At 36.9% G+C, this 16,407-nt stretch overlaps 1 protein-coding gene across 1 annotated transcript; it reads left to right on the forward strand.

The window, feature by feature from the left end:
* Positions 1-1,328: 1,328 nt before the first annotated feature.
* LOC108991298 (MLP-like protein 43) lies at positions 1,329-2,603 on the forward strand. Its single transcript, XM_018965478.2, has 2 exons — positions 1,329-1,627; positions 2,124-2,603. The coding sequence occupies exons 1-2, from the start codon at positions 1,438-1,440 to the stop codon at positions 2,393-2,395; spliced, it is 462 nt and encodes a 153-aa protein (XP_018821023.1). The 5' UTR covers positions 1,329-1,437; the 3' UTR covers positions 2,396-2,603.
* The last annotated feature ends 13,804 nt before the right edge of the window (positions 2,604-16,407 follow it).

A 16,407-nucleotide genomic window follows, 5' to 3' on the forward strand; every position in this document is an offset into this window, starting at 1 on the left:
CATACGAATGATATGTCATCCACGGTATCCCACACATGGTGCCATTGTTAACGACACGTTTCGTTCCCGGGCAACTTTTCTCACCTTCTCCAATACTCTTGCAACATACTCTCAAGGGTGAGGGATTGGTTGGTGTGTAACACTTTCGATGCCTAAGTATATATGAGGTGATATTGTATACAAGAGTCCAGAGAGAAAGATCCCTTGGTCTAACCTAGAGGTGAGCCTTTATACTCGGCTGAGGAGTACCCCACTCTTGGTCAGTGGGATGTTCAACTGTCGTATTGGGTGCCATGCCTGCTGTAGGGCGACTACCTGCTGCTCCAGACGCCATGCCACCGCTTTAAATGCGGTACAATTCTCTGTGCGTTCTATCCCCTTTGGCAGATCGAAAAGTACGCCCATTGCCTGCGTCCCTAGAAAAGGTGAGTCTCCTAACGAGATTGTTGTTTGTTGTCATCTTTGTTCATTTAATAAGGCATGATCCCCTGCCTCTTGTGTGGGCTCGGACGTGTCAGTGATGTGATGGCCTCTTCCCCTCTGACACACCCCACAAGCTAGGTCTGAAACTCCTTCTTCTTGACACAGATAGGCAGACCGTTCACGAATCAGAAGGACTTCTGAGTAGTGGAGTCGGCTCGGCCCAAGGGGGGGTGGGGGTGGGGGGAATATCCCTCCCAACCTACATCTAACATTCTCAATGTCCCCTTATGATTAACGTTATTATATCTTAATTATATGGTTTTTTTGAGATTTCGTATCTCAAAAAGTTTGACAAATGATTAATTTAGATATTAATCCTCTTATAAAATAAGCTGAGTGATTCATATAGACATCAATTTGAAATATTTGGATTGCCTTGGAGGGCGGTCTACATAAAAAATGTCTTGAAGAACATTCAACAGAAACAAAACAAAAAAAAAAAAAAAACAAGAAAAAAAAAATATTTGAATAGATCTCTCATATAAATGGAGAATTGTATGCCTGCAGACAAAAACAAATTGTGAAAGGGAATAGACAGGTTGTTCGAATCTGGTACAAGACATCATCTCATGAATGCATGTACCTGGTTCTTTCAAATGTATCCAGGACTAGAAGTACAAGAAATTGTGCCCTTGCCTTGATTGTTCAAGCATAATTACCAAAATAACAGTCAAAGATCGACGTCGGCTATGTTTCAAAGGAATTAACGTGTAAGATCACTGTGGTTTCATTGTAGGACTAGCTACACCGTTCAAACAATGTGTCACAGAAAATCTGGCCAAAACTTATCGTGAGGAGATCATAACCCCGGCCTAGCCTTTTTTCTCTATAAATACGTGAAGGCCGAAGCTGCTAGCAATATGTAGCAACCTAGACTCCTATTCTCTTCCCCAAATTAGCGCTGCTGCTTTCCTTCAAAATCTAGAATACCAAACTTGAAATTAAGGAGAGATCATGTCTCAGCTGGTTGGGAAGGTAGATATTGAAGTAGAGATCAAGGCATCTGCTCGTGCATTTTACGAGGTTCACACCGAAAGATTATATGACTCACCAAAACTTTGCCCTCACTATATTCCGAGGGTTGATTTAGTTGAAGGTGGATGGAGAGATGTGGGTTCTGTTATGGACTGGTATCTCCTCTGGGGTAAGGGGCGCCACATTAATTATTTGATCCTTACATTCATATATTAAATTATCGAACATATATGTTATTATATATTTATCTCTAGTGCATGCATGCTTGGTCCCCCGCATTTTTCAACGAGAATTAATGATAGATCTACCTATAAATTTTATACAAGATTACCCACTAACGTGGTTTAAACAAAATATATGGCAAATTGATTTTTTTTTTTTATATTGCGATTACCCATTGATGATGTGGTTTATTGTAATTATATTTTTAAAAATGATTGTACGGCACTTGCACACTTCATGACTATATGTAACATTAATCTTTTCTTATTTGTTTATAATTTGTGAGTTTTTATTTTTATTTTATGAAGTATAAACTATTTGCCAATTGTAATTTAAAAAAATAAATAAATATCCTCGTGCGATTTGTTTGGTTTCATGTTTAATTATATATCTCATCAGGTTAATTTCTGTTACTTTTATTTTTGTTGGGTGTGGCTCCACAGAGGGGAAAACTGTAATTTCAAAGGAGATATATGAGCACAAAGATGATGAAAAATTGTCAGTCACTTTCAAAGTAATAGGAGGATTACTGATGGAGGCGTTCAAAAGTTTCAAGTTCATTATTCAAGCCACTCCAAAGGATAAGGGCGGATGTTTGGTCCGCTGGACACTTGAATATGAGAAACTGAAGGAGGACGTTCCAGATCCAAAAGAAATGCTTAACTTTGCAGCTGAACTTACCAAAGAGATGGATGCTAATCTTATCGGCCACTAAGACCTCTACATATAAAAACATTATGAATATTATAGATCGAATTTCAATAAGACCATGCATGCATGCAGTACCGGTGTTGGTCATGTTGTCATGATGCTAATGATTTTGTTATATATGCTTCTGGTATGTAGTACTGATCATTTTATGGAATAAAATAATGCTCTCAGCTATATCATGTAATATTATAGCTGGGGATTATTGACTATTAGTTTATTTCTTATATTTTGTCTCAGATTAAGATTACTGCAATTTTTTAGGAATGATTAATCCTCTGTTATATATCTTCTAACGTGCCCGCACAATTTTGTTCTAAAAAATATTTTTTGGGATGAAATGTTTTTTCCTATCCCAGATTGTCTTTTGTGACAAACCTATTAGGACAAATTAAGGACGAAATTTTTTCATCCCTAAATGTCTTCTAAGATGAAATTTTTCGTCCCAAAATAGGATGGCTTTTGCAACCTTCTGCTAGATTTCCCCACAAAAAAATGCCCGTTCCAACAATAAATTTCAGTTCGAACAATTTTGACCTTCCCAAGCAAAATTATATGTACTTTCTCATCAAGATTATTATTCAAACAAACACTAACCTATTCCGAACATATTGAGAACTTCATTCATGTTTTGAGATGAAATTTAAATTTCATTCTAAATAAGTACTTTTAGAGTTAAAATAAAATTCATCCCTAATAAGTTTTGTCTCTAAATATTAAATTTGTTGCAGTGGAAGAAGTACCGAAAGGAGGTACATGTTAAGAAATTGAACCTGATAAAGAATACAGGAAAAGATAAGAGAAAAGAGAGCTTAGCAGCCTCTAATTACCAGATATAGATATATAATATATTTGTTTTTAGGCTCTTGTCGAGTTGTCTTGATTGATGGCCTAGGAATGCGCTTAATTTGCAATGTGGTTCCACGTGCCAGTCTATGCTCGCTGGCGGCTATCTTGAGTAAGAGAGATAATAAGAAATTATATTTTAAAAAATTATATACATCATATTACCATTTCACTTTCATTCTATTGAGTATAATGTAACATATTTATTATCATTAAATAATCATTTATTACATACTTTTTTATTATCTGATGATGATAAATATGTAATATATTATTTAGTATGATCAAAACAGGATGAGAGTGTAATATATAGCATTACTCTTAAATTTTTAATCAGTATAACGTTTTGTGTAATTTTTTTTTAAAATTTAAAAAAAAATTGTATTTTAACATTAGATTTTACATTTCTTAGAGAAACTATAGTTACCAAAGTGATGGATGCTAATCTTATCGGCCACTAAGACCTCGACATATAAAAACATTATGAATATTATAGATCGAATTTCAATAAGACCATGCATGCATGCAGTACCGATGTTGGTCATGTTGTCATGATGCTAATGATTTTGTTATCTATGCTTCTGGTATGTACCGATCATTTTATGGAATAAAATATTGCTCTCAACTATATCATGTGTTATAGCTAGGGATTATTGGCTATTAGTTTATTTCTTATATTTTGTCTCAGATTAAGATTACTGCAATTTTTTAGGAATGATTAACCTCTGTTATATAACTTCTAATGTGTCCGCAAAATTTCGTTTCAAAAAATATTTTTTGGGATGAAATGTTTTTTCCTATCTCAGATTGTCTTTTGTGACAAACCTACTGGGACAAATTAAGGACGAAATTTTTCATCCCGAAAGATAATGATTTTTGTTGTAGTGTGTGGTATAGCCTTGTTTAGATTTTTCTTTTTGCTTTTCTTAAAATTCAATAAAATATCTTAAACTCAAACCATTTTATTACTATTCTCACACTATTTCAATTGTATTTACAGAATTATTATCTCATCTTATTACTCAAATTAAACATGCCCAAAATATGAAATCAACAAAACGGAAAATGCTAAAGTCAATATTGTGACCCACCGATGCGAATAAAACTTTTTCTGAGTAGTTTCATGCACCATTTCTCTCACAATCAAGTTGATATTGTAAGAGGGCTGGAAACACGGAAAAGCTACAAAGCAACAATGTAAAAGCAACAAGAAGAAAAAGTAGAAGAAGAAGAGGGAGAAGATACATGGAGACTTCGCACGTAGTTGTTGGGTTCAAACCTGGAAAACTTTTCAACTTCCTTGACTAATGCATGATGGGTACGTGTACTGACTTAGTCAGTGTATAGTCAAAGGAAAGCAAATACCCAAACGTTCCATCTTCCCGATCATTTATTTATTTATTATTGTTTGTTGGTATTCCATTTTCCCCATGAATAGCTCGGAAGTCAGAATTAACATTAATGCATGCACATGAAGAAAATTTAAACACTTATGACTAATTATATAATACCAAGTAATTAACATGCATTACCTCGATCGGCCATGATATTATATATTTATGAATTGATCATAACCAGAACTCCCAGAAAAAGACATGTAGGAGGAGGAGGAACCAGAACAACTAGTAGTACGTGAACTTGAGTCAAATGTGTCAATATCCCCTTGAAACAACTCTTCAAACAATTCTTGTAGTTCCTCAAAGCTCTCCTCCCCATTTCCGTTAGGCTTTGCTTGGCTCATCACGGCTGTCATCCCCCATTCCTTTTTCATCATCATCGCTATCGTAGATTCCTACATCTTACAGAAACCTTTTGTTGGCATTGGAGAGAACAGAATAGGCTTGTTGGATGGCCTGGAATTTCTTCTTAGCTTCTTCTACTTCCAAAAACTTTGAATTCCCGAACCTGAACAACAATCTGGGTTGCGTGTATTTCGTCTACAGCTAGTAGCCTCCAATTATGAGATATAGATATAGAGTAGTGCTAGGCTGCCCATCTGCCTAGCATAAATTTATCTTCTTATTATTTTTTTTTTTTATTCACATTTTTAAAAATTTTTAAAAAGTACTAAGAAAATATATAATTTTATTAATAGTCATTTTCTTAACCATTAAATAAATAATAATAATAAATAATTAAAAAAATATTCCATAATACCATGTTGGCCGGGTACGTAGGAGGTAGGGCGAATATGGTCTAAGATGGTGGCCTGGTTCAATGTAAATTTGTTGCAATGACTTCCGCAAGCTAAACGTTTGTGTTAAATCACATATTAAATTTGTTGGAGTGTGTCTGCGCGCAGTATCGCTGTATGCAATATCTCTAAAAAGAGACATTTTAATTGAATGCATTTTTCTTAGCATCAATTTGTTTTAAATGGATTGTCAACTCAACTATTTGACAAGTTCATGTATTGAGTGTTAAATATCAACTCAAGTGTAAACAGTAGCTCCTCAACAGTCTTAGGTAGCTGCTCTAAATATCAGGCTTGTCTTCAAATATTAAACTTGTCTCTAAATATTAAACTTGTCTCTAAAATATCAAGTTTGTCTCTTACAACCACTTTTATTGTTTGTTTATCTCCTGAAGTTTCTCTTATAAAAAGAGATTATATTGTAAACAAAATAGTATATGTGAGACATAGAAGAGGGTCATTTGTAAAGATAGAAATAATCTTGATAGAGTTTGTATATTTTGTACAAACACTTTGAAATCTATTGTTTCCGCTATAATGGACGTAGGCAAATTACACAACCACTTACATATTGTCTCTATCTTGTGTTTGGGTGTGTTTCTGGGTGGTTTTGGTACAACAATTAGTATCAGAACTTCGGTTTTGCGCTACCCAGAAAATTCAAGTTGATCCAAATCAACTTTTGATCATACCAGGAGGTTTGCCTTGACAAGAGGAACACGCTGCCGCAAACGGCATCGAAAACTGACGTCTGAAGAGCTCACACGCGCTCCTAAAAGGTCGGAAGGTGTGATTCACGCTCCAACAGTCATCCAGAGGTTGAAGACGAGTGCAGAACATGCGCCCACGCACCTCCATTCGCACCAAAGGTTGAAAATGCGTGTGTTACACTCTATCATGCGCCCCACGTGCTCTGGAGGAAGACGACGCATGAGATACACGCGCCCATGCTCCCCCACTCATGCCATGCGCTCCAAGCACTCCGCTGCTGACCCTGTTAGATCTGGACCGTTCAAAGTTTCAGATCTGTTTTAAGCCATTTAGAGTCCGATTTTGACGATCCGATAGTGCTTTCCAACTATTTAGATCATTTCGGACTCATCCGTACGGTTGAAAAATTCATTTTCCAAAGGTAAGTAATTTTTTAGATGGAATCAGACGGAGAAATTGCAGGTGATGGGAGCTCTGGAAATGCTAGTAGCTCTGGGCGTAGATTCATGGTGTCAAATGCCAAATTTGAAGTTGAGAAGTTCGATGTAACTAATAACTTTGGTATGTGGCAATGTGAAGTCATGGACGTTTTGATCCAACAAGAGTTGGATATTACGCTGGAAGAGAAATTGGAGGACATGACGGAGAGGGATTGGGACAAGCTTGTGGTACAATCCGTTTGTGCCTTGCCAAAGATCAGAAGTATTTTATCATGAGAGAGACAAAAGCAAGTGAACTATGGCAGAAATTGGAAGAGAAATACTTGACAAAAAGTATTGAGAGTCGTTTATACTTGAAGAAGAAGCTCTTCAGATTCCAATTTCGAGAAGGTTGTCTATGTCCGAACATTTCAATAGTTTCAATCAGATACTTGCTGATTTGCAAAACTTGGATGTGGAAATCCAAGATGAAGATAAGGCTTTACTTTTATTAAATTCCTTGTCTGATACATATGAGCATTTGATTACCACATTTTTGTATGTAAAGGAAAAGATTAGTTTTAACGATGTATCTAATGTTTTGATAAATAATGAGTACCGCAAAAAATATAAGAAGATACAATTAAATACATCAAATGAAGTCTTTACAGCAAGAGGGAGACCGAAGTCAAGGTATCCAGGAAAGAAGAAGGATTCTCAATCGAGAACATGGGCCACATCACGTGGTTCATTAGTCATCAGAAGACTTGCTAAAGATGAATGTACCTTTTGTCACAACAAAGGGCATTGGAAAAAGGATTGTCCCAAGCTAAAGGGGCAACAGAAGAACCAACCCTCCATAGCCAATGTCGCCAACAGAGATGAAGATGCAAATCTTGCCTTAGCAGGTCTATCATTTATTTGTCATTCTGATGAATGGATAATAGATTCCGGGTGTACCTATCACATCTGTTCCAATCGAGACTTGTTTACTGACTTCACAAAGAGTGATGGAGCAGTACTTATGGGCAACAATAATGCCTGTAAGACTCAGGGAATAGGTAGCATTTAGCTGAAGCTGCATGATGGAACCGTCAGGACATTGACAGAAGTTCGGTACGTTCCAGACTTGCGAAAGAATCTTATCTCACTTGGGACTCTGGATTCAAAGGGATTCAGAATCACCATAGAAGATGGAATTCTCAAGGTGATAATGAGAATTCAGGTGACAATGAAGGGCTCAAGGCGAGGAAATCTGTACTTCTTGCAAGAAAGTACTGTTAGTGAAAGAGCTTCCACAGCTTGTGAGAAGTTAGATGAGACTGATGCTGACACCACCAGGCTTTGGCACATACGTATGGGGCACGCTGGAGAAAAAACTTTGCAAACACTTGTAAAGCAAGGCTTACTCAAAGGTGCCAAAACTGGTAAATTGTCTTTCTGTGAAAACTGTGTATTTGGGAAGCAGACGCGGATCAAGTTTGGAACCGCAGTCCATAGTACACAGGGAATACTTGACTATGTACACTCTGATGTTTGGGGACCTACCAAGAATGCATCTTTGGGAGGTAAACATTGGTTTGAACATTTGTTGATGATTATTCTCGTCGTGTATGGGTGTACACGATGAAGCATAAAGATGAAGTATTGAAGATCTTCCTTGATTGGAAGAAGATGATCGAGACTCAAATCGACAGGAAGATCAAGCGGCTCAGATCAGATAATGGAGGTGAGTACACTCCAGACCCCTTCATGAAAGTATGCCGAAAGAGGGAATTGTTAGACAATTCACTGTACGAGGAAGACCGCAACAAAATGGTGTGGCAAAATGGATGAATCGTACTTTGCTAGAGAAAGTATGGTGTATGTTACTGAATGCTGGATTCAATAGACAATTTTGGGCTGAAACTGTAACGTATGCCAGCCACCTCATCAACCGATTACCCGCAGCTGCCAATGGCGAGAAGACACCCATTGAAATATGGAAAGGTACAAATGCTACTGATTATGACTCTTTACACATTTTTGGATGTCCAGCTTACTACATGCTAAAGAAAGTAAGTTTGATCCTAGAGCTAATAAAGCAAAATTCTTAGACTTTAATACTGGTGTAAAAGAGTATAGACTCTGGTGCATAGAATCAAAGAAGGTAATAGTCAGTAGAGATGTTACATTCAACGAGTCTGATATGCTCAAGTCACTTGAGCATAAAGACTCCCATAAAGGTAGCCACGATAGCAAAACACATTGTGAGTCGCAGAAGGTGAAGTTTGTTACACCAAACGAATCAGGAGTCACTAACGAAGAGCGTGGACAACTTGAGGTTGATAGTCCAATCACGATATCTCCAAACCAACCTGAATCAATTGCAACAAACAGGCCTAAAAGAGAGACACGTTTGCCAGCACGTTATGCAGACTTTGTGACGTATGCACTTCCAGCTGAAGGAGATCAGATCCCAACCACTTACAAAGAAGCCATACAGTCTAGTGAACAAACTGAATGAAAAAGTGTAATGAGCGAGGAGATGCAGTCTCTTCATAAGAACCATACATGGGAGCTTGTGCCGCTTCCAAATTGAAAGAAGTCAATTGGTTATAAGTGAGTTTTCAATCAGAAAAATGATCAAACTGCTAAAGGTGGGGTGCGATTCAAAGCTAGATTGGTAGCCAAGGGCTACGCTCAGACAAAGGGAATTGACTATAGTGAGGTATTCTCTCCTGTTGTGAAACATTCATCCATTCGGATATTGTTAGCTTTGGTTGCACAAAATGACCTTGAGTTAGTCCAGCTTGATGTGAAGATAGCTTTCTTACATGGTGATCTGGAGGAGGAGATTTATATGTCTCAACCGGAAGGTTTTAAAGAAGCAAGTAAAGAAAAATTGGTTTGCAATCTGAAGAAATCTCACTATGGTTTGAAGCAGTCACCTCGGCAGTGGTACAAACGTTTCGACTACTTCATGATTGACTTGAAATACACTCGTTTCCAATACGATCACTTTGTGTATTTCAAACAACTTGCAGATGGATCTTTCATATATTTGCTTTTATATGTTGATGACATATTGATTGCATGTAAAAGCAAGGTGGAGATAGATCGATTGAAAACTCAACTGAGTCAAGAGTTTGAAATGAAAGATCTAAGAGAAGCACGAAGAATATTGGGGATGGAGTTCAACAGAGATAGGGTGAAAAGCACAGTTCACCTTACTCAGAAGCAGTATCTGGAGAGAGTACTACAACGTTTCAACATGAACTCGAAGACGAAGCCAGTAAGTGCTCCAATGGCCCCATATTTCAAGCTCAGTGCATTGCAGTCTCCTAAAAGTGATGAAGAGCGGGACTATATGAAAAATGTCTCATATGCAAGTGTTGTGGGAAGCTTAATGTATGCCATGGTGTGTACACGACCTGATATCTCCCAAGCCGTCAGCTTAGTCAGCCGATATATGCATAATCCTGGAAAGACACATTGGCATGCCGCTAAATGGACTGTACAGTACATTCTAGGGATCGTAGATATTGGTTTGAAGTTCAAGAAGAGTGAAGATAGTCTAGTAACTAGATATGTTGACTTAAAATATGCTGGTGATCTTGACAAACGACGATCGACAACTGGATATGTGTTCACTATGACTGGAGGACCAGTTAGTTGGCGATCTATTTTGCAGTCTACAATTGCACTATCCTCAATAGAGGCTGAATACATGGCTGTGACAGAAGCCGTGAAAGAAGCCATTTGGTTACAGGGACTGGTAACAGATTTGGGGTTCAAACATCAAGAGGTTATCGTTTACTGTGACAGTTAGAGTGCAACTCATATGGCCAAGAATCAAGTGTATCATTTTTTATCAAAGCACATAGATGTCCGCTTTCACTTCATACGTGAGATATTAGATGAAGGGAACATTCTACTTCAGAAGATTGGCACTGAAGACAATCCAATAGATATGTTGACGAAAGTCATCACAGGGATCAAATTCCAACACTATTTGGAATTCATCAATATCTCACATTGCTGAGCACCTACGGGTGCGTTGGTTCCGAACGGAGGTCGGAGCTCCGACTCCGAATTAAATTTCTGAACTCCGTTCAGAAATCAATTTCTAGTTGTTGTTTTCTGTTCTTTTTTTTTATTATTATTTAAATTTTGTTGTTCAATTTCGTTTCAGATAGTGAGCAACATATATATTTTTTTTAAAAGTGAACCATCTACAAATATTTGGTTTATTCAAGAGTTTTCAATAATTTAAATATTTATTCTGATTTTGTTACTGAAATTTGACTATATCTTTAATTTGTTTTATGTTTGCCTGAAATTTAGCATTAAAAGTGCTCATGACTCATGAGTCCAAAATTACACAAATTTAAAATTTTATAGAGAAGAATGATGGTACAAATTTGTATAATTCGATTAATTTCAGTTGGATAATAAATTATAAACGTTTGAGAGATGATGGACAAGTACTAATAGAAATTATAGAATAAAGAGTACTTATCCAACGTCTCTGCTCGGGATATAACTACATAAATATAACTATATAAATAGTTTAAAAAGTAAATAACATGTATGATGTAGCCATAAGTTATAACAGTTCCATTTATAACGTAATAACAATATGACTCAGCCTTGAAATATAATTACATAAAAATTAAACACGGATTTCACTCAAATGCTTTTTGTTCCATTGGTCATGCCTGAAATGAAGATAGAAAGTTGCAATCAATAGATGAAAAAGAATTGATAATAAAAAATTGAACACGGTAAAAGAATAATTTGATTCTTACCAAGAAAGGGGGTTCTCTCAACTCCATCCCAACTCTCAAGTGGCGTCCGTTCCAGACTCTTAATCATCGGTAATTATGTTAGGGTTCACAATTAGATCTATAAAATCATAAAAAGTAAAAGTTAGAAACATTAAAAATAATTAAATCATCATTTAAAAGCATATAAACTTACCTGATTCAAGCCTATAGTTCTCGGCATCAACGCCAACAGTATCTAGTCCAATGGGCGTTTCACTTATCCAATTCTATGTGCAAACGAGGGCCTCCACGGTTGACGGTGACAATGAACTCCGATAAGCATCCAACACGCGACCTCCAGTGCTAAATGCCGATTCTGAGGCAACCGTAGTGACAGGAATTGCTAGCACATCTCGGGCCACACGGGAAAGGACTGGATACTTGGTGGAATTAACTTTTCACCAAGTTAATAACTGAAATACATCATTAGGTGCCTCGACAGCTTCCATAAAATATCGTTCAACCTCAGATGTACAATGCATAATATTCCTTGTTGACATGAGTTGATGATACTGCCGTATAATACGATGGTCTCAAACCCCTACAGATGGGTCAGTATCACCTGAGTAAACTGTCGATTCTGTCGGCCTCGAATGTGAGGAGCTACCAGCTGCGGATGAAGGTTGAGCACTAGCACTGTAGTGATTATATAAGTCATCAACATAACTTTTTAGCAATCTAATAAACTCTGCAGCCTTCACTACCCCGAGGATAGAATTTACCCAAAATTCTAGAACGGCCAACTTAACTCGGGGGCAAGGATCACAGCCACAAATAGTAATCTATTTATCTTCTCAATATTCTCCCAATATTTATCATATTTGATCTTCATCCTCGTAGTCATAGCAGATAACAATCCAGCAGAGTCAGTACAACTATTTTCCAACTAGAAGTGAAGCTTCGAGAGCTCGCTGAAAAATGAGTTCGCAGTCATATATTTGGATCCAGATAGCCGCATGGTTATTTCATAAAAAGTTCTTAAAAATTCAACAAAATAACTCACACTGGTTCAATCATGTGCGTCTAGCGCACCGAGCCCCTGTCCTGCTGGCTCAAACAAAGCATACCTCAGGCCCCCATCCTCGACCTCCATCTGCTCGAATGCTTTTTGGTACTTCTGTGCCACATCCAACATCATGTATGTAGAATTTCATCGAGTCGGAATGTCCAAGCACAGCATACTAGAACATTCAATCTTCAGATCTTCTGCTATTACATTAAACTTGGCAAGCCTTTGAGGGGAACCCCTCACATATCGTACAATGTTGCGGACTCGGGTTATAGAATCATCAACCTCTTTTAATCCCTCAACAACTATGAGGTTAATGATATGAGCACAACATCGAACGTGAATAAACTCGCGGGCCTGAATGACATCATCTCTCACCGTTGTGTTCAGCTTAAACCAATCAATTGTTGTTTCATTCGCACTGGCATTGTCAACTGTAATACACTGCACTTTTCGAATTCCCCAGTCCTTTAAACAATCATCCATCTTCGCCCCAATGGATGCACCTTTATGATCCATAATTTCTTTAAAACCAATAATTTTTTTATGCAAAATCCACTCACTGTCAATGTAGTGTGCTGTGATACACATGTAGCAGACGTTCTATATGGAAGTCCATGTGTCAGTCGTAAACGACACTCTCTGGCCAGTGGTATTAAACATCTTCCTCATCTCTTCCTTGTCCTCTGCATACCTCTTCATACAATCTCGGATCACTGTATACCGTGATGGAATGGGAAATCGTAGCTCAACAAAATTTAGAAACTTTTGAAAGCCTCTTTTCTCGACTGTGGTAAATGGCATCTCATCAGTAATTATCATCTCTGCAAGCATGTCCCTCAACATCTTCTCACTGTATTGAGGAATGACCAATTTCTTAGTCTGTGTACCATTAGTGGCTATAAAAGTTTGGTAACTGAGGTTGGTCTGATCAGTGGCTTGCAATCCCTTCGCTATCTTATATCGTTGGCAACCATTTAGATGTGCTATTAACACACTGGTACCTTGCTTCTTCGAATGGCATCCACAAAGTGATCCACAGTAATGACATCTTGCTACTGGGTTCACAATATCAACAGGAATTTTGGTGAAATGCTCTCATGTCCCCGACCTCTTTTTAGAAGGCTGTGGTGGTTGATCTTGCTCAATGGACATCTCCTCCTTTTTGTTGAACATATCCTCATCCTCTATATCAACTGGGAGTGGGAGTCGACTACTCGCTCTAGATGTAACTGCCCTAGATGTGGCTCTAGGGGTGGAAATACCCACCGATGTAGGAGTTGTAGCATTGGCATCCGCCACATCCCCTTGTGGACGATCATTTCCACTATGTCTAGGATCCATATCACAATCAGTGAAGCTGAAAAAATTAAATTCGAAGCAAAAAATTAGTTTAAAAATAAACTAGGTTATTGTATTATTGTATATGACATGTATTATTGTATCATAATGTATTATTGTCTTGATGTATTATTACATCGAAGTTCGGTTGAAATGCGCTCGACTTAGTGGAACCCATCCAGAGAGGTTCGCTCAACGTGCGCTCGCTGTAGCGCTCGAGCAGAACTCTTCCAGAGAGGTTCGCTCGACTTCCGCTCGAGCCAATGTTCAATACAACGTGCACTCAACTTGCGCTCGACACCTCGCTCGAGCGCAAGTGTTCAATACAATGTAAAATTCAGGGTTTTGAGCGTCGTGATTTGTTGGGACTATATTCAATACAACCAATTCACAAGAATCACAACTGTTGGCTCCAATTCATAAGAGACGTGCTTGAATTAAATTACTTGAATTAAATTTAGGGCTCATAACCTTACTCTCATCGTAGGTGGAAGCTGAACAGAGGAGCAACGAGGAACGGAGGCACGGAGGCACGGAGGAGCAACGACGAACGGCAGCACGTTGGCAAGAAAGACACGAGACGTGAGGTGCGAGACGGCTTCACTGGTTTAGTGAGACACGAGAGAGAAGGGAGAAAGAAGAAGGAAGCAGAAGAAGGAAGAAGAACGGAAGAAGGAAGAAGAAGGGGGGTGACGCGTTTTGGACCCCCATTTTTAATATGAAACGACGCCGTTTCATACTAAGTGGAACGATGTCGTTCATTTTTTTTTTAAATCCAGCTGTAAAACGACGTCGTTTTATAAAACTTTACAAAAAATAATTTTTAATAGTAAGAAATTATATAATTAAAAATTACATTATTTTTATATTTAAATAAGTACTAAGTTATTTTTAATATTAATCTTAAAAATTTATTTATTTTTAAGTTTTCTTTTTGATCTAACGAATTCCTATATGGGAAAGCAAATTATTTTTATTTTATAATTTTTAATAAAAATAATTAACTTTCCCGTGGAAGTCTTTAAGGCTGCCACGTGCCTTTTGTCGAGTAAGGTGAACGGGATATGGAAGGCCAAAATTTAAAGTTTGTCAAGTGCAAGGGGTTATTCTTGGAAAAATTCCACGGAGTTATTGGTCAATTATTCTAATAGTCAGTTGTCACCTTGCTCAGTTATTCTTACAACATCAAATAAGTTTTTTTTTTCAATAGTCAATCTCTAATAAAGTTGTCCAGGAGGCTCCTTTCCTTTTAAAAATAAAAAATAATAATAATAAAAAAAAAAAGTAAAAACAGGTATGTTGAGGACGTCTTTTGCATCCTGTTGATCCCCGGTAGCGAACTTCTAACAAAAGAATTACAGAAGGGTTGAAGGGTATTAAACTTCTCCGATTTGTAAGTCAGATCGCTTGTATAATATTTTGATGAATCCAGAGTCATCTCAACTTATCTCCATTTAGATTGTATTTAGTTTCCAAACTTAATTAAACTCAGTTTAATTTTAAACTGGTTCTAACATCTAAATACTCAACTCTCAAGTTATTAAACACATTCAAACTCAAAACCTTTTTACATGTAGGACTCATAATTTTTTTCAATTTAAAACATCTTTATACGTAGGACTCATAACCTTTTTTAATTTCTCATAAAAAGTATTAAACTCATCTTAATATCTAAACACATTTTAAATTCAATTTAAATGAACTCCACATAACTCACTTCACTACTCAATTCATTACTATTTATAAAGAATTTAATCCAGCTGAACTCAGCTCAACATCCAAATACTACCTTACTCTTCTATATGTAGAGTATAGGATAGAGTGATAGGACTTGTACAACAACTCAATCCTCTATTTTAAATAAAGCTTGAAGCATTTAAGTCATGTTTTGATTAAGAAGCGATCTCAACTCAACTTATCTCATCATTATAATTTTTTAAAATTCTTATACAAAATATAATAAATAATTTAACTTTTTCAAATCTTTAAATAATAATAATTTTTAAAAATAATATTATAATAATATTTTATTTAATTTTTAATTTTTAACTTAATTTATTTCATTTCAATTCATTATCTAAACGGTATCTTATTATTTAAATTGTATTAGTATACTATCAGGTGATGGTTGGATAAAGGAAAGCCATTTCGGGTGTTTAGGTCGCCTCTCGAATATGACCGCATCCATGGGCGGGCCTCTTGATTGGCGGTTTATCACTAATGCAACCATTGGTGTCTCCTTTAGGGCTAATATTGGCTGGTGGGCTTCGATAGGCCCTGGGCCTTTAAGGAGTAAGGGTGTTCGATCGGTGGGGGGAACCATAATGGTCCCTCTAACTAAGATACCTTGTAAAGTTTTAGTACAGTGACAAGTGTTCAAGACAAAGTTTTGATTTTCCTCCGAAAATAATGGCCGGAATTTTTTTATCAGGATAAGAATCAGCACGGTTTAAGAAATTTCCTTCCGTATCAAATTCAAGTTATTGCGGTATATTCTGGTCCATTTCGGCCGAATTCCGGCATTTTGGCCGAATATGTACTTTCGTCCGGAATTAATGTATATGGCAATTTGGTATATTTTTTCAAAGGGTAATTTTATACATCAGCCTACACAATTCACACACCATGCATTTAAATTTTTTTTTTTTTTTAAACCTCAATACACTAAGTGTGTTGAGTGTGTGATAAATA

The sequence above is a fragment of the Juglans regia genome, chromosome 13, assembly GCF_001411555.2.
Source record: "Juglans regia cultivar Chandler chromosome 13, Walnut 2.0, whole genome shotgun sequence".
NCBI lineage: Eukaryota > Viridiplantae > Streptophyta > Magnoliopsida > Fagales > Juglandaceae > Juglans > Juglans regia.